This window comes from Parus major, chromosome 2, assembly GCF_001522545.3.
Source record: "Parus major isolate Abel chromosome 2, Parus_major1.1, whole genome shotgun sequence".
Taxonomy (NCBI): domain Eukaryota; kingdom Metazoa; phylum Chordata; class Aves; order Passeriformes; family Paridae; genus Parus; species Parus major.
The window spans coordinates 146,710,396-146,729,388 of record NC_031769.1 but is presented as its reverse complement, the minus strand read 5'-3'; the positions used below and the strand labels follow the sequence as shown (position 1 = coordinate 146,729,388).

The 18,993-nt window shown below is 39.8% G+C and overlaps 1 protein-coding gene across 3 annotated transcripts in view; it reads left to right on the top strand.

The window, feature by feature from the left end:
* AGO2 (argonaute RISC catalytic component 2) overlaps positions 1-18,993 on the top strand; it is a 56,742-nt gene that overhangs the window by 20,861 nt on the left and 16,888 nt on the right. For 2 of the 3 annotated variants that reach the window (XM_015618336.3, XM_033512464.1), the window contains exons 3-13: positions 197-317; positions 6,168-6,352; positions 7,613-7,749; positions 7,883-8,017; positions 9,130-9,217; positions 9,900-10,047; positions 10,245-10,364; positions 10,499-10,621; positions 12,295-12,428; positions 14,742-14,926; positions 16,747-16,906. In XM_015618336.3, the coding sequence (XP_015473822.1) occupies positions 197-317; positions 6,168-6,352; positions 7,613-7,749; positions 7,883-8,017; positions 9,130-9,217; positions 9,900-10,047; positions 10,245-10,364; positions 10,499-10,621; positions 12,295-12,428; positions 14,742-14,926; positions 16,747-16,906 (1,536 nt within the window). The remainder of the gene's footprint in view (positions 1-196; positions 318-6,167; positions 6,353-7,612; positions 7,750-7,882; positions 8,018-9,129; positions 9,218-9,899; positions 10,048-10,244; positions 10,365-10,498; positions 10,622-12,294; positions 12,429-14,741; positions 14,927-16,746; positions 16,907-18,993) is intronic. The other variant, XM_015618337.2, reaches the window with a different exon arrangement.

Here is an 18,993-nt window from a genome sequence, read left to right as displayed (position 1 = left end):
TAAGAAAACAGTTTAGTCTGTGAAAAAGTTGCTTTCAGTTCAGATCAGTCAAACAAATCCTGCCTTTAATAGAAAGGAGTGGACAACTCGTTCATTTACCTAATGCCTCTGTTGGTAAATATTAGTGTTAGTACTTGTCTGCTACTTAACATTCAAAGTAAAAAGTTGGATTAACTTAATCTTTTTGCATTTTCAGAGAAATAGTGGAGCATATGGTTCAGCACTTTAAAACCCAGATTTTCGGGGATCGCAAACCAGTGTTTGATGGAAGAAAAAACCTTTATACAGCTATGCCACTTCCCATTGGAAGAGATAAAGTAAGTTTTAAATAGAAAAATTTCTAGAGATTTTAATGTGGTGTTTGCAGAGTATTTCTAACAACTAATAGAAAATGATTTTCTGTTCTTGATTTTCAATTTCTGGAGTAGATTTCTCTATTGTTGCCACTCTGTTCAGGGTGTGTTTTGCCAGGACACAAGTGTGAGCTTGTTGCTATCCCAGTGGTCACTCTGTTTTATATCCCTTCATTCTCCCCTCTCTTTCACTGGTGTGGTTTCTGCTGCTTTAGGGAGCTGGATCAGCTCCCCCAGACAGCAGACAACCTCCAGACTGGCACTAGGGAGAAAGTGAGAGCACAGTTGAGTGTGGGACAGGAGGGAAAATAACTGCTCTGGGCAGCAAGAAGCTGTTGTGTCACCTCACTAATCTCATCAAGGCCCACTCTAAGCTTATTCTCGCTATCAGTAGCTGGAAGAAGCTCCTCCATCTCTCTGTTGCCTATGTTAGAACCTCTCCTCCCTAATTCTTGATGACTGAGAGCCAAATTAATCTTCACTGCACTGGTTAAGACACGCAATCTTTGCCCCAAGGCAGCTGGAGAGGACTGTGGTTGTGTTTGCCAGCTCCCGGTGGGGCAGTGACCTCTTTGGGCTCTGCTTGTGGCTGCTCCTGTGCCCATTGACTGCTGGGGTGGAAGGGACTCTGTTGGAACATGCTAACACACAAGCCCTAGAAAATAATTTAGCCTATGCATCTGTGATGTAACAGGAGATTGAATTTTCTGTGTCTTCTTTTTTGTTCAGGTGAGTCCCTGAGGGAGGGCACAATCATTCTGGTTGGTACTGCAGTAGTTCCCTTCTGCTGTAGGTGCAGTTCCAGGGGAGGACTGTTCTATCTCCTAGGAGTTGATTACAACTTACATAGGCAAAAATAAAATATAAGGGGAGGAATAGAAAAACAGAGAAATGGGGAAATTTGGAACTGTTCAGGCCCTCTGAAATTCAGCTGCTATAGAATAATTCAGGCTGTCGTTTGCTGTCTCATTGGATGGCTATGCAATGCTTGACATAGTTAACAGTTCTACCTGAATCAAGCTCTTAATCTCATATGTGTAATTTTTATTTCCTCCCAATCTGTTTAAGTGAATGCCATGCAGTAAAGGTCAGTCTCTACTCTGGTGTTAATTACATTTCATTAACTGACAAAGTAATGTCTGGGAAAACGATAAAGGAATCATTAAAAGTCTTAGCTTTTTTTTTCTGCTTACTTTCACATACAGTATTCCAGTTCCCACAGATTTAGCAGACAAGACTGCAAAGTATTTGCCAAAGGTGGAAGGATACTTGGTGAGAGTATCTTAGGGTTTTAAACAGCTCTGGATATGTGCAGAGCTGCCTGGTAATACTTTAGAAGTTGTGGATGATCGACAATATATATTATGACAAGTATGAAGTTCATTTAATACGTGAAGGTAAATAAGAAATAGGTTTTTTTATACATGATAAACAGAGGTCAAATTAATCCTCAGATCTAATGAGACTTTATAAGATGCAAGTTGACCCTTCTTGCTCTGATAACAGTTTTGAGTGGGGCAAAGTTAACATAATCTTCCAAGTCAGCCTTTTCCCAGGTGTAGGTTACAATGTTCATTTGCACAGACACAGAGTAACTGTGGCATCAAGAGCATTTTCTGCTACCACACTGTCCCTAGGCTTTGGTTTTACCATGTATATTTTAGTGTGTGTGGGCTTTAAACTCCAAAATGGAGTCCTGCTTGGTCGACAGGCATGGGCACAGAAGGAACATCTCATCCAAGAAATCATCTCATCCATTCCCAATCTTGCCAGAGCAGTTATCATTTGGACTGGGTGGTCACTGAGTGTTTGTGGTGGAGTTTAGCACGAGGTGGTTTCAGGTGGTTTCATCTGTGGCTCACACCTAGGTTCACTTTCAATAAACTCCAGTTTTTCCCATGGTTTTAGGGCTTTGTCAGTTCTTCTGCTGTACATATATTAACGTTACTCTGGAGGAAAGAGCTAATAGAGATAAATCTTAAGCTGTTTTAAAACAGACATGGGGAAATTTAGCTTAATGAAGGAAATTTTTACATGGTGCTAAATTGGTTTAAGCATGATTTAAGCCACTATAAAGCTTGTAGGTATTAGGACTTTCCTCCACCATAATTAGATTATGTTTCTTTGGTGGGTTTTTTGGGTTTTTTTGTTTGTTTTTTTACTGTTCTGTACATAACATGTAACAAGTTCACTGCACATCTGATTGCATTTAGGACCATATTGAAAAGATTCATGAACATACAATGATTAATCTCTGTGGAAGATCTTAATTGACTTGCAGTATGCATTGGTAGTGGAAAAACTGATGCTAAACAGAGGGTTGACACCAAATTGCAGAAAGTTTTTTCCCCTCCTGTTGCTCTTTTAAGTTAATTAATGCACTCTGTCCTCATCTCTTCTTGGTAGTGGTTGTTCTGGGCTTGTTTTTTTTTTTTTTTTGGTCCTTGCTGGCAGCTCTGCTTCTTTTATAACTTTTTCCTCTCTATATATACTTTTCTCCTTGGCTTTTGTGGTTATCAAATCTGTTTTCATTCCTTCCTTACTGTACCTTATTTTCACTCTTTAATTTCTTCATTTTTTAAGACCTTTTAGAACAGATAAAGAATATGTAAATATTAACATATTTTCTTAGTTTTTACTTGTACACATTGAGAAGAAAGGAGTGTTTAGGACACTGTCAAGGTAGGAAGATATTAAAAGTCTCCTCTTTCTACACAGCAAACCCAAGTCACCTCTAATAGCAGCTTTGTATTCAATTCCTGCTTTACTTGTGCATTTCCCTCAAAATATCCTTCTACAGTTAAAAGCTGGAATTAAATTTTACCTGAACTTTGAAGTTTTCTCAGCTAGCAAGATTCAAAAGCAACTGATGTATCTTAACCTACATCTTCATTAGTCTTTTATTAGAAAAACAGTAATTACAACAGAGCAGCAGTTTGATACAGAAATCCTGCTGTTATTCCCTTTTCCAGAAGGAAAATGTTAATCCTGTCTGTGGCCACACACTTGCTCCTCTGACTTTGTCTTTCTGAAGTACTGCTAAAGACTCTGCACATGACAGAAGCAGAGCTCTTTCCTACATCCACAGTTTGTTGTTAATCTGTTTTTCTCTGAATCCCTGAGAAGGAAAAGCTCTTGGATTAATAGAGAAAAGGTACATTGTATGCTCAGAGCATGATAAAATAATCATGTGATGTTGCATTTAATTTATGGAAAAGAAGAAATACTAAGAATTCCTCAGAAACACGTGGTCAGGTTTAATCTGTATTTTTTTTAAACAGTGATAATGCTGATTTGTGTGAGTCATTCAGACCACATCAGCTTCAAGACCTGTTCTTTTTAAGGATAGCTTTGAAACTTTCTATAGGCTTAATGATTTTTTTCATCTAGCTCCCTTAGCTGCAAAACTGTCAATGCTGTTGCAATTTGGCAGTGGGTTGACCAGGTAGCATCCTTACATTGTAAACTTTATTTTTTAATTTGGGGATAGAGCATAAAATAAATCTTATCTTTTGCTTTAGGATTTATCCCTAATAGTAAAGGACATAGTAAAATTCCCATCTAAAACTACTTTGTCCTAATTTTTTCATATTTTGCTCACTTTGCCAAACATAAGCATGTTCATTTGTCCTCAAAAGTACAGAGTGAGAGAAATAAAATATTACTGAGAGAGGAAAAATTCTGATTAGCAATGCCTAAAAGTATATGTGAACTTTTGGATGTGGGATGTGAATTAAGGACATTTTCATTATTTTCTTTAGTAGAATGAGATATTTCATTAATAAAAAATAACAAAACAGAAATAAAAAAAAATAAAAAAACAAAACCAAAAAAATCACAGGAAAGTTTAAATATAACTTAAAATTTAAACTGAAATAACTTAAATATTACTTATTTTAGCAGTGACTCATAATTCAACTCATTTGGAGTTAGACCCAGCAGTAAAAACAGTTTTGGGCCAAATCCAGCAGTCACAGCTCTGCTAACTTTTACTGGTATTTGCAGGTGGGCACCTGCAACAGAAATTCTTCAATCCTGGGCCTTTTATTTCCACCAGGGATAATGGTACTGCAACACAGGTTCCTCTTCATCTCCCATTCCATCATGATGAAGGAATTTTGTAAATTGATACCATGAAAGGAAAAAAAAAGTAAAATTAAATTTCTTTCTTTCCTCCTTTCCTTTTTTTTTTTTTTAGATTAAGGGCATCACAGTGTTTAATAATCAGATAAGTTGTATTGGAATAAGCACAGAATGGTTGGGGTGTGAAGGCACCTTGAAGGCCATCCTGTTCCAAGCCCCTGCCATGGGCTGGGACATCTTCCACTAGACCAGGCTGCTCAGGCAGGAGTGATGAAACTTGATTTGGAGGAGAGGTATAAAGGAAAATACAGGTCAGGTGTGACAGACATCTTCTATCTGCTGTAAATGAGATGCAAGTTGAGGACTCTTTGATAGTGTGGTGGAAAAAAGAGTTCATGGAAAGCTTCCAGCCAGTGTGAGCTGAAGACCTGTCCCTTTCTTTGCACAGATTTCAGCAGGGTTCACCTGGGCCAGACTCAGAGCAGGGACCCCAGGATTAGACTCAGTTCCCATTGCTTCCCACAGCTGTGCAGCTCCTTCCTCTGCTCGAGTTTCCCTGGGGAATGAATGATGTTTGTGCTGAAGGACAGATTCAGCTGTAATATTAATTGGTGTGCCTGCTATAGATGGACAACTCATTTTTGGGGGCACACAGGAAGGCTTATTATTTGTGTTTTATATTTCTTTCCTATATTTGGACCAAAGAAACAAATTGTTGCAAGAGACCAGATGCTGGCAGATACTAGATTGCTATTAGCCACCTATAATTTTTGCTAATTACAATTTGCCTGTTAACTGGATGCCTTTTATATTTAAATTGCAAGCTCCCTAGCAGGGAAAAATACAACATTTTTGTTGGTATCCAGCACAAAGGATACTCTGAACTTGTTATTTCTTGTAGTCACTCCCAGACCTCCTGATCACTTCAGACAAGCCTTAATTTTAGTCGGCTTAAAAACTTTGGTGCTCAGACTTCCTTTGTTTAAAGAACGGGGAGAAATCAGCATTGCAAATAATTACAAGTATTTGGCTTAAGTAATTTACCACGATGTAATTTGCCACTGTTTTCAGACAAAAAAATCAAAGTAGAGGATAACATGGCAAAGAAGTGCCCCTGTTTCCTATCTGATACCATCACTGGTACTTGGGGGTTGTAGTTTATTCTTTCTTTTCTTAGTTTAAAAGTAAGAGCTTTGGCTTGGTGGCTTTTGTGGGTTTTTTGTTTTGTTTGGGCAATTGATGATTTCTTTTTCTCTTTTAAAACGCTTCTCTTGTTTGAGCTGTGTCTGCAGCAACAGCATGTAAAGAACTCTGGTGCTCTCAAGAGCAAATACCAGAAATTCATGAATCTTGGCAGGTGGTGACATCCCATGCTTTACTTGAGTCATGCAGGAGCTGACACGGGCAGTGATGCAATGGGACGTGTCAGGGACCTGAAATCAGGTCATGGGATCTTCTCCGAGACCTCCCCGTTGATACAGGTGCCTCCAAATTCCAGTGTTGCCTCACAAAGGAGATAGATGCCAGCTGGGAAGCACTCCAGGCTTCTGAAATACCCCTTTGGGAAGATGGAGCTGTAAAAAGAGGCTGTACCTACTGCGTGCTGTTGCTTCATCCTCGCTTTTTGTCTCCTCCTCTGCTTGTGGCGCTGTTCAGAGGAATCCATTGTCCCTTCTAATTTCCCCCCTTTCAATGGAAAGAATCATCTTGGTTTGTTGTTTGGCATTGTTGCAGGTGGAGCTGGAGGTCACGCTGCCAGGAGAAGGAAAGGACAGGATATTTAAGGTGGCTATAAAGTGGATGTCCTGTGTGAGTTTGCAGGCTTTGCATGATGCCCTTTCTGGCCGGCTGCCGAGTGTCCCGTTTGAGACCATCCAGGCCCTGGATGTGGTGATGAGGCACTTGCCTTCCATGAGGTGAGGGGAAGCCCTTGAGGTGCTTTAGGTGTGACTTGGGTGCTTTGGTGGCTCTTTGGGTGGTCTGTGTGGCAGTGGCAGGCTCAGGTGAGGCCATTGGTGCTTTCCTGCTCACCCAGTGGAATTCAGAGCCTCCAGCCTGGACACGAGAGCCTTTCCCAGAGGTGTCAGACTGGCCCCACGTTGGTGTGCTCAGGTCAGGGGGGCTCTGCCATCTCCCTCTTTCCTCTGTAGCCTTGGAGAAGGAGCCTCTCCCTGAATGGGAAGTGCTTGGAGTTGGATAGACTTGGAAGGGTAGATTTAAAACAGCTTCTTACCATGCTCATATGTGTCCCTGGACAGATGTTTGTTGCAAATTTTGTATAAAGGTTACAGTGCTAGGGGAACATTAATGTCACCCTGTGTGGCTATTTTGATAGGAAAGAAAAAGTTGAAAATTATTTGTTTGTTTTTCAAGTGGAACCTACAGCATTTTCAGTCACACCCAAGAGATAGTGGGCTTAATTCTGCTGCTGTGACATGAGTCACTTAAGACCACTGTGCAAATTATATTCAGTTAGAAAGCAAAGAATGAAGTTTATTAGGGCTGAACTTTCCCATATTGAAGCTCTAAACAGATAATGAGTTATATATATGTAAATTACTTTAAATAGCCTTATAGTATGTTGACTTTATCCTCAGACTTAGGATAGGAAAAAATAAAATTACTTTAATCAGGTTTTACAGCACAGAAAACAGCCCAGAATGTCAGGTACCTTTGCTTAGAGGAACACATTGGCTCTGGGTATGATTTGTTTGCTATTAAGTTTGCAGAAGTTAATTATCAAGATGAAAGATGGATCAGAAATATTTTTTAGATCACTTATTTACCCTCACATAGTGTCTGTAATTCAGAATAGGGAGAGATTGTTACATTGGTTTTAATAGCAGGGAGACTTTTTCTGCTCTTATGGAGGCACAGGTGAAGTTTTAATAGAATACAAATAAAAAGTTATTAATGCTTTTTTTTTTTTTTTTTAATTAGTAGATATATTAAGGAATATACTGAAAATAAATTTAAACTTGAGCAGTAGGCAGTTTCTTACTGTAACAAGCTGGGTTTTGAGAGCTGTAACCTGAATCTTGCCAGGAATCTCAGATTATTGGTAATGTTAATCACTGACATTTCTCTGCTCTTGTGAAAAAGAATTTACATCAGTTATGGCTTTATTGCAAATTTTCCTTTAGTTTTCTGATGTGAATTCATTTGCTTTCTTGCAGGTATACTCCTGTGGGGAGATCTTTCTTTACAGCATCAGAAGGGTGCTCAAATCCTTTGGGTGGTGGCAGAGAGGTTTGGTTTGGCTTCCATCAGTCAGTCAGACCTTCATTATGGAAAATGATGTTAAATATTGATGGTAGGTACTAGGAGGTATTTTCTTGTTTCTTTTTGCACCTTAATGGGAAGGCAAAAATTTAGTTCCATTTGTTGGATTTCCTGGGGATTTCCTCTGTGTTGTTGTAACACACCATTAATGTTTTTGTCTGCAGTGTCTGCAACTGCATTTTACAAAGCACAGCCAGTTATTGAGTTTGTCTGTGAAGTTCTGGACTTCAAAAGTATTGAAGAACAACAAAAACCTCTGACAGATTCCCAAAGGGTGAAGTTTACCAAAGAAATAAAAGGTAATAAAGAAATTATTATACAGCTGTTTTATTCTGTCTGTTACTACTGTGTGCTTTAAATATTTTCTACAGCAGTTGCCTTATTGGGAGACAAAATTTTCATATTTTCATGAAACCTATCAGTAATACCAATCCCAGTTTCATTCAAATATTCCAATTCCTAATCTGATTTCTAAATGTTTACAAAGACTGGGATTTCATGTTTTTTTAATTACCCAGTCTTAAATTTTTCCAATTACTGATGTAGGGTTTTTAATATTTTAGATTTTACTAATAATTTACCAGTGTATTTTTACATACTTAGGCATCTGTCCTGCATATACTCTCCTGGAGTTATTCTAGTGTTTAGTGACTGAATCAAAGAGAACAGTAGGAAGAAATCTTACTGGTTTTTTCACTGAAAGCTTCTTCTGCAAAATGGAGATATGCCTGATACTTCTGGCAGAAAGCAAGCAAATTTAAATGGACCAAATTCATAAATCCATCCTGCACTTTCCTTTTGTGTTTTCAAAACACATCAACAAAATTATCTTTGCCCAACTAGAAGTTAGCAAGAAAAGTGTAAATAAATCCTGAGTTGGCACTGGTTGTAAATGTTGTGAAAGGATAATCAGGCACTGAATTGCTTCACCGTGGCCTCGTTCCCATGAGCTCCTAGAGAGGCTGTTTGGGGATTCCACTCCACCCACACCCCAGTTCATTAGCTCAGGCTGGCCTGCAAGAACTGGAGGTCTTACAGACCTTGTATGTTTAGACAGAAAATATAAATAAGGGGTTTTGTTTCAAGGAGCTTGTGTGCCCTTTTTGTCCTTTCCCCATCCTGGGCTTCCTTAGAGGTACAGAACTGGAATTTGCAGAATGTGCTCAGTGTCATCTGTGAGCTCTGGGGGCTTTGGGATTTCATCTTGTCTCTGGAATTCTGTGTTGAACTTTGGCTGAAGGTCAGGAGTTTTGAATTTTAAGACTGTAAATCGCTTTTTGAGTTCTGTCTGGGCTACCCTTTGGGGCTAAATAGAATGGCTTTATAATGCTGTTCAGCTGGTCTCATGTAGCAGTTTAGGGCTGACACTTTGATTTTGGAGAAATGGTGATTTGTGCTGTCCAATTTTTAGGTCTGAAGGTGGAGATAACACACTGTGGACAAATGAAAAGGAAGTACAGAGTGTGCAATGTCACCAGACGACCAGCAAGTCACCAAACGTAAAGTATTTTTCTGTTTTTTAAGCATGTGTTTGATCTCAGGCTAGAAAAATATCTTGCCTGCCTTACTGAGATGGGAAAAGTTACCTTTAAAAATTATGCTTTCTTTGGTTAATACCCTTAAATATACCTCAAAGTATTTTACCAATTTTGCTCCTCTTTTTGTTCTGTTTTTATACTATAGTAAGTATCATGGCATTTGAACCAATTGCACTGTTTTAGATCTGGGAGGGTTTTTTGTTGGGTGGGTTGTTTTTTTTCTGTCATTTATGGATTTCTTTAAAGTTGGAAGGACAGGGTGTCTTATTTGTAACTTAATGTTTCCCTCAACTGGAATAAAAAAGTTGTGCCAGTTGGGATCAGCCTCCTGATGTTGCTTATTTGCAATATCTTTTTCCTCTGGAAAAAATGTTTCTTTTTAACTACCAACCAGAGAGTTGCAGATAAGTTGAATATGGAGACAGTGATTTCCATTTTTAAGGAAGTAATATAAGGAACAAAATTGATACCAGCTTTTTACAAAAAGATAACTGATCAGTATCTGAATCTAGTATTTAATCATTTGGGCTTTGTTTCATCCTCCTTTAATAAGCTTAACTTGTGCCAAGAAGTGTACTGAGGAACTGTAGGGGAAGCATTTTGCATGAAGTAATAACTGCTTTCCATATTTGCTTTCCTACAGATTCCCACTTCAGCAGGAGAATGGACAAACAGTTGAATGCACTGTAGCTCAGTATTTTAAGGACAGGCATAAATTAGTTTTACGCTACCCTCACCTTCCATGTTTACAAGTTGGACAGGAGCAGAAACACACATACCTTCCTCTGGAGGCAAGTAAACTCATAGAGAATTCTGTATTTTGGGGCTGGAGGAAGGGGGTCCAAGGGAAAAAGGGTTCAAATGTTGGCAAACTGTTTTCTGAGCAGCCAGATTTTGAGAAATTCTGTAGTGCATCAGTGAAAGAAAAGCCATGAGCCAAAAAAACACTTGGATTGTGTTTAATTTTCTTTCTGTGGGGAAATTTCAGGTGTGCAACATAGTGGCAGGACAGAGATGCATAAAGAAACTCACTGACAATCAAACTTCCACTATGATTCGAGCCACTGCCAGATCAGCCCCGGACCGGCAGGAAGAGATCAGCAAATTGGTGAGCGTTGTGTCAAACGTGAGGCAGGTGTAGGAATGAGCTTAATTTTGCTTAACCTGAGCAGATACTGACTGATGTGTTTGTGCACTGCATGCAGGTTATGAGCTTGGTTTTATCCATTTTTATCATTTCAGATGCGGAGTGCGAGTTTTAACACCGACCCTTACGTCCGAGAGTTTGGGATAATGGTCAAGGATGAAATGACAGATGTGACTGGCAGAGTCCTACAGCCTCCCTCAATCCTCTATGGAGGCAGGGTATGTCCAGTGGCTTCTGTACAGTCTGTGGTGGCTTCTAGCACCAGATGTGATGGCCTCTGTAATGTGGTTATTTTAAATGAATTGTGTGCAGTGAGAGAGATGTCATATTCAGAATTCAAATTTAGGGTCTCAAAGTCCTTAAATGTATTGGCCAATTTCCATCTCTCTCAATTGCTGTTTTATTTCTGAAAGTAGAGCTGGGTTAAAAATGCCTTTTTTTGCATCAAGCACTCTTTTCATTGTGTGTTGCAAGAAGCAGCATGCAAATACTGGTTCAAATCAATGTGTATGGAGAAGAACAAAGATCGTTTCAATTATCACTATATATATTTGAAAATATGCTGAAATATTCCTGAACTTCTGGTTGATTTTGAATATTCTGGGAGGAGCAGCTGTATGAAGGGCAGTTGTCTTGAGGTATTATCTGTATCAGCATGTCTTTCCCCAGAGCCATCTCTTCCTGTTTGGAATATTTACCCACAGGTTTTTATTTTACAATGGCTTTTCAGATGGTCCTTCTGACTTAATCTTCCTCCTGCAATATATTTTAAAAAAAGCTTGAGAGACAGGATTTTTTCATCAGTTATATACTTTGACTTGTTGTAAGATGAAAATCTTTAATAGCTGGGGTAACATCATTTGTGGAGGCTTTTGATAAACCTCTTCAGATCATGCATTGCAAGCTGAATATAATTCTGTCCCTGTGCACAACAGGCTGGTGCCTCCAAACCCATCATGGGAGAGGATCCTGAGTTTTCTGCCTTAAATTCTTCAAATGACTCAGGCAAATTAGCTCAAACCTCCCTTCACTGGCAGGTTAAGGTACCCCAGGCCTGACCCTGATTAGGGGACTGCTTTCATGAACTATTCTGGCACCAGCAGGTTGGGGGAACTTAATGGCAGATGAATGCTGGAAAGTCATAGTAGGGGAGGCATTGCCTATAGCACACACAACTGTGCAAAATCCATTATCAGATTCATGTGTGTGTCCTGAAAAATGCCCAGAAGCTTTAGTTATTGCTGCTAGGTGAGAAGGAAGACATCATGGTAACTTGTCTAAAGCATCTGTCAGTATTTATTAAGGTAATTAACATCACCAGAATTACTTTAGCTGCTTTATTACATCCCTTGTCCTTTAGATAATCCATCCCAGTAATATCTGCTTGGTGGGAGAAATAAAAGTGTCCAAGGCCCAAGCTGAATTAGTGATTACCTTTCTCAGCTTTTTCACATTTTTTCCTGGAGGTGTGTGAGTGACAGTGAACCACTATTTCCCTCTACTTAGTGATGTGTAAAATATTCATAGTACTTAAATTAACTTTTCCTTGGAAAGTTCACTGAGCAATTGTAAAGTCACTGTAGGAATGTAGGTTCTTGTTAACATTCCACACTGAATCTTACTTTCCATGTGTAATTTCTATTTGCTGCTGATAAATGCAACCAAAGGCAATGATCAGCAATAAAAATGAACAATGTGAGCTTGATTTTTCACCTGGCTAAGAAGTTGTCTTGCTACAGTGATAAAATGATTATTATGAGATCAGGTGGATGTTTATACAGGGGAGAGAATAGATTACCTGCCAATTGGAGGGAAGTAGAAGCAAAGCTAATTTTTGTTTAGCATCAATCAAGTTTTGCATTAATGTTTAATTTTTACCTTCCACTTCCAGAATAAAGCAATTGCTACACCAGTGCAAGGTGTTTGGGACATGAGGAATAAACAATTTCACACTGGAATTGAAATAAAGGTTTGGGCAATTGCATGCTTTGCTCCCCAGCGCCAGTGCACTGAAGTTCATCTTAAGTAAGTGTGTTGTATAAGGTGGTGATTTTATCATTTATTATGGATGCAAATGTCATGATTTCACTTTTATTAAGAACATATTTTTGGCTAAATTGTTTAACATATGGCAATACATCTTCTGTGTCTTTGTGCTTTGAATGATGCCAGTCTGATTTCAATACCAGCATTAGGAAATCCTCCAAATCAGACTTAACAAAAGCCATTTCTGCTCTATGGCAGCTTTCTGACCAGTAAGGCCTTAGGACAGGGTTTAAGATAACTGAAATGATGTAATGGTGGGTGTTTATCACTAAGTGTTTCTTAAGAGTGACAGCTAAAATTTGTGTTCTCTTAGGTTCCTTTCCTGGTTATATGGAGTAGATTTATTCATGCAGAATTTCTTTAAAAAGGAAATTTTTGGTCCAGACCTTTTCCTTCTCAGAGTTTCTGGAATGTACAAGTTGCTGTATTTGCCAGATGAGTAGGACTGGTAGTTCTATTGACTTTAAATGTTTGAATGAAACTTTCAGATTTGTTTTCTCTGTCTTTGGATGGGACATGATAGTTCATTACAGTGACACCTGCCATTGGCTCAGGGAAGGTGTGCAGGCCCAGATCAATGTCTGATCCCTCCTTTCACATGCAGCTGCTTTCCCTTCATGCATGGACAAGTGCAGCCTGTGGAGCTGCCCTGGCAGTGACTCAGCTGCTCTCTGGGAGGTGAATGCAAGGCAGGGATTGCTGCCACTGGTGGCATTGCCATGGCAGTATTCCTTCAGATGATTTGCCAAACAGCTTGGGAATTTTTCCTTAACAAGTGATGAGCAAATAGTGGGAATCTTTTTACTTTACTCCCATTGTGTGAGGAGGGGAGGGACTTGTTCTCTCCAGGCACATGTTAAGAATTGGGCTGCCAGAGAACTTCCCCTTCCCTGATGCTGCTTCTAGTGGAAATGCTGTGTAAACGAAGTTACTCAGTTTTGAGAAATAGGCAGAAGTCTTCAACATAATGAGCCAAAATAAAATTACTTGGATGCTTAGAATGAGTTTGTGTTTGCCATGAAAGGATATTACTTCATGCCTGGAAAATGTCTCCATCCCATTCCATCTTGTGGCTTCTTGTTATGTCTTGTTGAGCAAGTTGAAACTTGAATGCTGCTGATTCGTCAGAGTAAAAACCTTCAAATGCTCTCGAAGTCTTCAAAATCATCCTGCTTTACCTCTTGGGAACAGAGAGAGAACCTTTCCTTACAGGCACTGTATTCCAGATGGACTTTTAAAGACTCAAACCCCGAGTTGTTTCAGACTTGAATGTTGAAATCACTGAGGGTTTTGGGTAGGAAAGGATCTTAAACATCATCTTGTTCCAACCCCTCTGCCAAGGGCAGGGACACCTTCCCCTAGACCAGGTTGCTCCAAGTCTCATCCAGCTGGGCCTTGCACACTCCCAGGGATGGGGAGATGTTCTGCCACTGACTGCTGTAGTGAGTGTTTGTTTTTCCAGAGGGAATACCCATTTTCTGCAAGGAGCCTCAGGCTGCAGGGCTGAAGCTCACAGGCTGTTATGATTCATGCAGTTTAACAATGGGTTTGGAAGAAGCTAAATCTTCGCAGCCTCTCAGTCAGTGGCACCCTGTGGTGAAGATGAGCAATGTTTTAGACAACTGTGGGGGGAGTACCCACTCCAACTTAATAAAAAGGGCTTTTATCTGTGAGTTATAAAGGCTTGCAGGTGGAAGCCTCTGAAGAAATTTGGTTGTCTCCATATCTCACCACTTCCATCAATGGGTGACATTTTTTTCACCAGCCTAGGAGAAGGTTTGCCTTCACCTCCAGGATACACATTTGCTCTGGTATCTGTGAAACTGTGCATTACTATGGATGCTAAAGCAATTCCCTGAGACAATTTCTGGTAATTTCTCTTGGTTGTTTTCATCATGAAGAAAAAAGAGAAGAACTCCAGCCCTTTCTGTAGTGGTAACAGATGGAATTATGTTAGAGCAGTCTATCCCAAATTGTCATTGTTGCAGTCTTTTTGCAAAAAGTTTTTTATCCTGTATTCCCCATATAAATAAGGTAGATTTTGCTTTGGAAATGAGGTTTATTTTGTTAATGGTGTTATTTGTACAGCATATTTCCTGTCTTTCTTTCACTGACTACACAGTCAATTGTGTAGTTAATTGTCAATTAAAGATGCACTTGGGGCTAAATTCCCAGGTTTTTGGTCAGCACAACTTTGCAAGTTTACCAGGGTTGTTCCATTAAAAATAAGATCAAAAATCAAGGTGGGTTTTTATTGTCTGATAATGTAATGTATTGATGTGCATTCCCCAGGTCCTTCACAGAACAGCTGCGGAAGATTTCCAGGGATGCTGGAATGCCAATCCAGGGGCAGCCCTGCTTCTGTAAATATGCCCAGGGAGCTGACAGCGTGGAGCCCATGTTCAGACACCTCAAGAACACTTACACTGGGCTGCAGCTTGTTGTAGTAATTTTGCCAGGAAAAACACCAGTCTATGGTCAGTGAGTGGAAATGGTGCATTTCAGTCACAGTTCTGTGTGTTTTTTGTGAACTGTCCAAAGCAGAGAGGTTTAATGCTGGTTTAACTCTATAAATTCCAATTAGAGAATGGGTTGTAAATAAATTTTACTATTTTTCTTGTGCTGCATGATGTTTTATATTAAGACCTAATTATTTTCAGTATGCTGTCTATGCTTTTACTTTTCTTTTCCCCATGCTGGTTGCATTTGAGATTCAGGTTGTGAGAAAGCAAACACAGGGCTTTGGTGAGATTGACATTGATAGGCAGTGGATTATAATATGCTTAATAAAACTTTTGTGCTGAAAATTCCAAGTGATTGAAGATGTAATGACTTCAAGAGCTCTGTAGCTTTTAAAACATCTTTGCTTAGTTGCACAATTTGCCTTTGGCAAAAAAAATGTTGAGTGAAGGAGATTTCTGTCTATTTTTCTTATTATTTCAATTTTTTTAACTCAGGTTGCAAGGATACAGGTGCACAGAAGGTCAAAATTCAGCAAACTAAACTGTTTTTTATAAACAGTCTCAATTAGTGTGTTCTACATGGCATACACACATGGGTTTTAATAGGTTTTATATAAACCATGCATTTTCCAGCTCTTCCTATAGGCAGAACTGCTTGTTTTCCTGTCCTGCCTCCCTCCTTTTTTTCATTTACTTTGCCCAGCTGGAGCAGCAGTAACAATTTTTCTCCCATAGTTACATGGACTCTTCTCTGATGGATCCAATCTGCCAAGCACTTGCAGATTTGTTTTATCCCATCCCTCACCATTTTAATATAGCACAAAATAATTTTCCAACTTAATATTATCTCTTACAAGATGAAAAGAGATTAAGCAAGGAACCTTAAGGAAATAGTACTTTTTTCCCCCTTGAATTCAGCCTGCAAAGGAAGTGGCTCATCTCTAATTTGTACAATAGAAATTTGGTGCAAAATGACATTTTTACTATTCCTGTTTGGCATTAAAAAGGAATTCTTTTCCTCTACTTAAGCACTGAGAGGATGTGGTACTGTTCTCATCTTTTTTCCTTGTCATTATCTTTAATTACAGTTATTTCTTCCCCCTCTAATCATCTCTCCTTATTTTCTCCCTACGCTCTGCCATACCCTGCACTTCCTATACCCACAGTCTTTCTTTTCTCTTCTTCCCACCCTGCTCTTTCCCTCTCCTGTTGCCAAAGAGGGTGGTTCATCTTCTCTGAGCCAGTCCTGGAACCTAAATTTCTTCCCTGAGTGTAAGAGTACATAGGTCTCTGAAAGCCTTGAAGTCTCAGTTTTGTTAACAATAGGATTTTATTTAACCTTTAGAACTGTACAGTACTTAATGAGTTTCTTGAAGTTTTTATGGACTCACCACTTTTCTGTGCAAGTGATAAAGGTGCAGAGAAGAACTGATGAACTGCTTGGCTGAATATTGCTCAGCACTTTACTGTTAGGTTTGTGTTACTATTCCAGAGTTTAATAATGCAACAAGTGCTGAGTATCCTTAATATCCACATTGCCCACATCATTAGCCAAAGCTGATGATATAATGCTATAGCTGTAAAATAAGAGTTAATTAAAAAATTCTTAGTTAATATAAGCCAACAGTGCCTTTAATTATTGCATTTAGGACCCAGTTAAGTGCAGCAGAACAGAACTGAGTGGGTTTGGGGTCTAAGTTTCATTGTGTTCCTTCAAACTTGAACACCACTTTGCTAAAACTCCAGGTGTAGTTAATTGGCACCGAATTCAAGTCTCCCCCATTGTTTTATTTGCAATTTGCAAATCTTTGTTTTTTGTTTTTCTCATTCTGTAGCCGAGGTGAAGCGCGTTGGTGACACGGTGCTGGGAATGGCCACTCAGTGTGTGCAGATGAAAAATGTCCAAAGAACAACACCACAAACTCTGTCCAACCTTTGCTTAAAAATAAATGTCAAATTAGGAGGTGTAAATAACATTCTACTTCCTCAGGGAAGGTAAGTTCATCTTTCAAAGGGGAAGAGGTTGTTGTATTGCAGAGAACGTGCGTCATGCTGAGACAACCGGGAGCTTTTATCTGCAGCCATAGCACTGTAGCTTAAGTGACTCTTCAGACAAACTCTCTTTTGGCTTCTAATAAACAGTCCTGCAAAAGTTAGGTTATGAAGACAGGAGAGGAATACTTCTTTCTGTTGAAATTTATAATTATAGTATTGTTTTAATGATCTGACCACTGAAGTTCACAACTGCCACTAGAGTGCCACTAGAATTCTATTTGCCCTGAGTTTTCAAAAACAAATAGAGACCACCTGGAACAGTAGTGCCTTTTCTTTTGGTCAACATTCTTCTCTTTGAGACTCTTAACCACAGTGGAGACATGAGCCTGCTCTCCAAAGTTCTGAGTTTGCTGTCTGTGAAACCCACTGTCTCTCAGGTGTCCTCTGCATTCAGTGGAGTCTTGGGATGGCCCTGGATGTGGCAGCATCCAGAACATTTGCCCTGTGCACCTGACCTTGTCAGTCCTTGTGCTGTCCATCCCTCCCAAAAAGTACCTCTAGTACTGCCACTTCTCTCAGCTGTTGGATCCCTTCCTCAGGGGTCTTCCAGGGCATTCTGTGATGGTGATCCTGCATTCTGTCTCTCTGAACAATCCTCTCTTACATTCCTTAAAAGCTGTTCCCAGAGAAGAAGGGGCCCTGGCTCCCAAAACCCAAGGGACACCCATGTCCTCGGTCAAGGATGACTCAGCTGGAACCTGAACAGCTGCAATATCTGGGTCCATGGCTGCACCATTGGACTTTCCCTCTTTGAGACAGGAACAGGGAGGGCTTCCCAGCAGCTGGGGAAGAGCCTCAGCCCCCAGCCTGTCTCTTCCATACCCCCATCCAATCTGGGTGTTCATTGCTGAGATGGGCAGTGGGGCAGGGCCCCCTGCTCTTTGGCAGCATCCCAACTCTCTGGGGTAGACATCAGGGTGGCAGTCCCACCTTATCTCTAAATGCTAAATAGATAAGGCCTATCAGCAGCCATTGTATGATATCAGCATCCAGAGAAAAATTTGAACCCTTTGTAAGGTGGTGGGGTGCATCCAAAGAAGTGGGTGAAGGATTGGAGAAAAACTCCCCCCTGTATTGCTTCCTCACAATGGGCACCATTATTAATGAAACCCCACAGACATGAACTTTGTCTGTGGTAGTTGTACAGCCATGTGTCCACATTCCAGAGAAAGTTTACAATCCAGGAATTGCTCACCTTATTGACCTGTTGTGCAAACTGGATTACAGCCACAGTAGCCTTAGTCATAGCATCCATATTTAAATATGGAGCTGCAAATGGGGAAAATGTAGCCACAACCATGTGCCAACCAAACCAGGCTAAGCCTAACAAGGTTTCTGTGTTGTGCACACAGAATTAGGTTACCCAGGAACTATTATTCCTTTTTCACCATTTCCTTTCAATGCCCTCAAGCCCCACAGTGGGCACCAAACACTGTGCTGGAGACAGGTGTCTGCTAAGGAGGGTGGGAATCTTCCTGGAATGGAAAAGATGACCCCCTCCCTCCAAATTATTTTAACTTTGGGGGCTTTCAGGCAAAGATGTAGGTAAGGGAATAACAGGTTTTTTACCAGAAAATACATATATATATATATGTAGGCAAACAACAATAACAGCAATAACAAAACACAAACAACAAGAAATTAACAGAATTCCAGGACACCCAGCTATGTTTTTTGTCTCCTAAGTACAATCCATTCATCATCTCTTAGGCAACAAATGGGAAGAAAATTCCCTGAGAGAAAAAAAAAAAGAAAAAACCAAACCAAAGAAGTCTAATCCCCAACATTACCTTCCCCTTTCTTTTAAAGAAGGTCTGCAAACCGATTAATTTATCTCCATAACTATTAAATCAATCCCCCACACACCCACAAAGAAATTATGGTGGCCCAAGATTTCCTGTTTGAAATTGTTTTATTAAGGAACAGAATTGAAGTTTAAAACTTGTGTTGCAGTGCTTTGGTGTTCCTGTCTTTGTGCAGTGGTTTAATCTCTTAACCTAAAGATCTGTTAAAAACTTTCAAGCTCA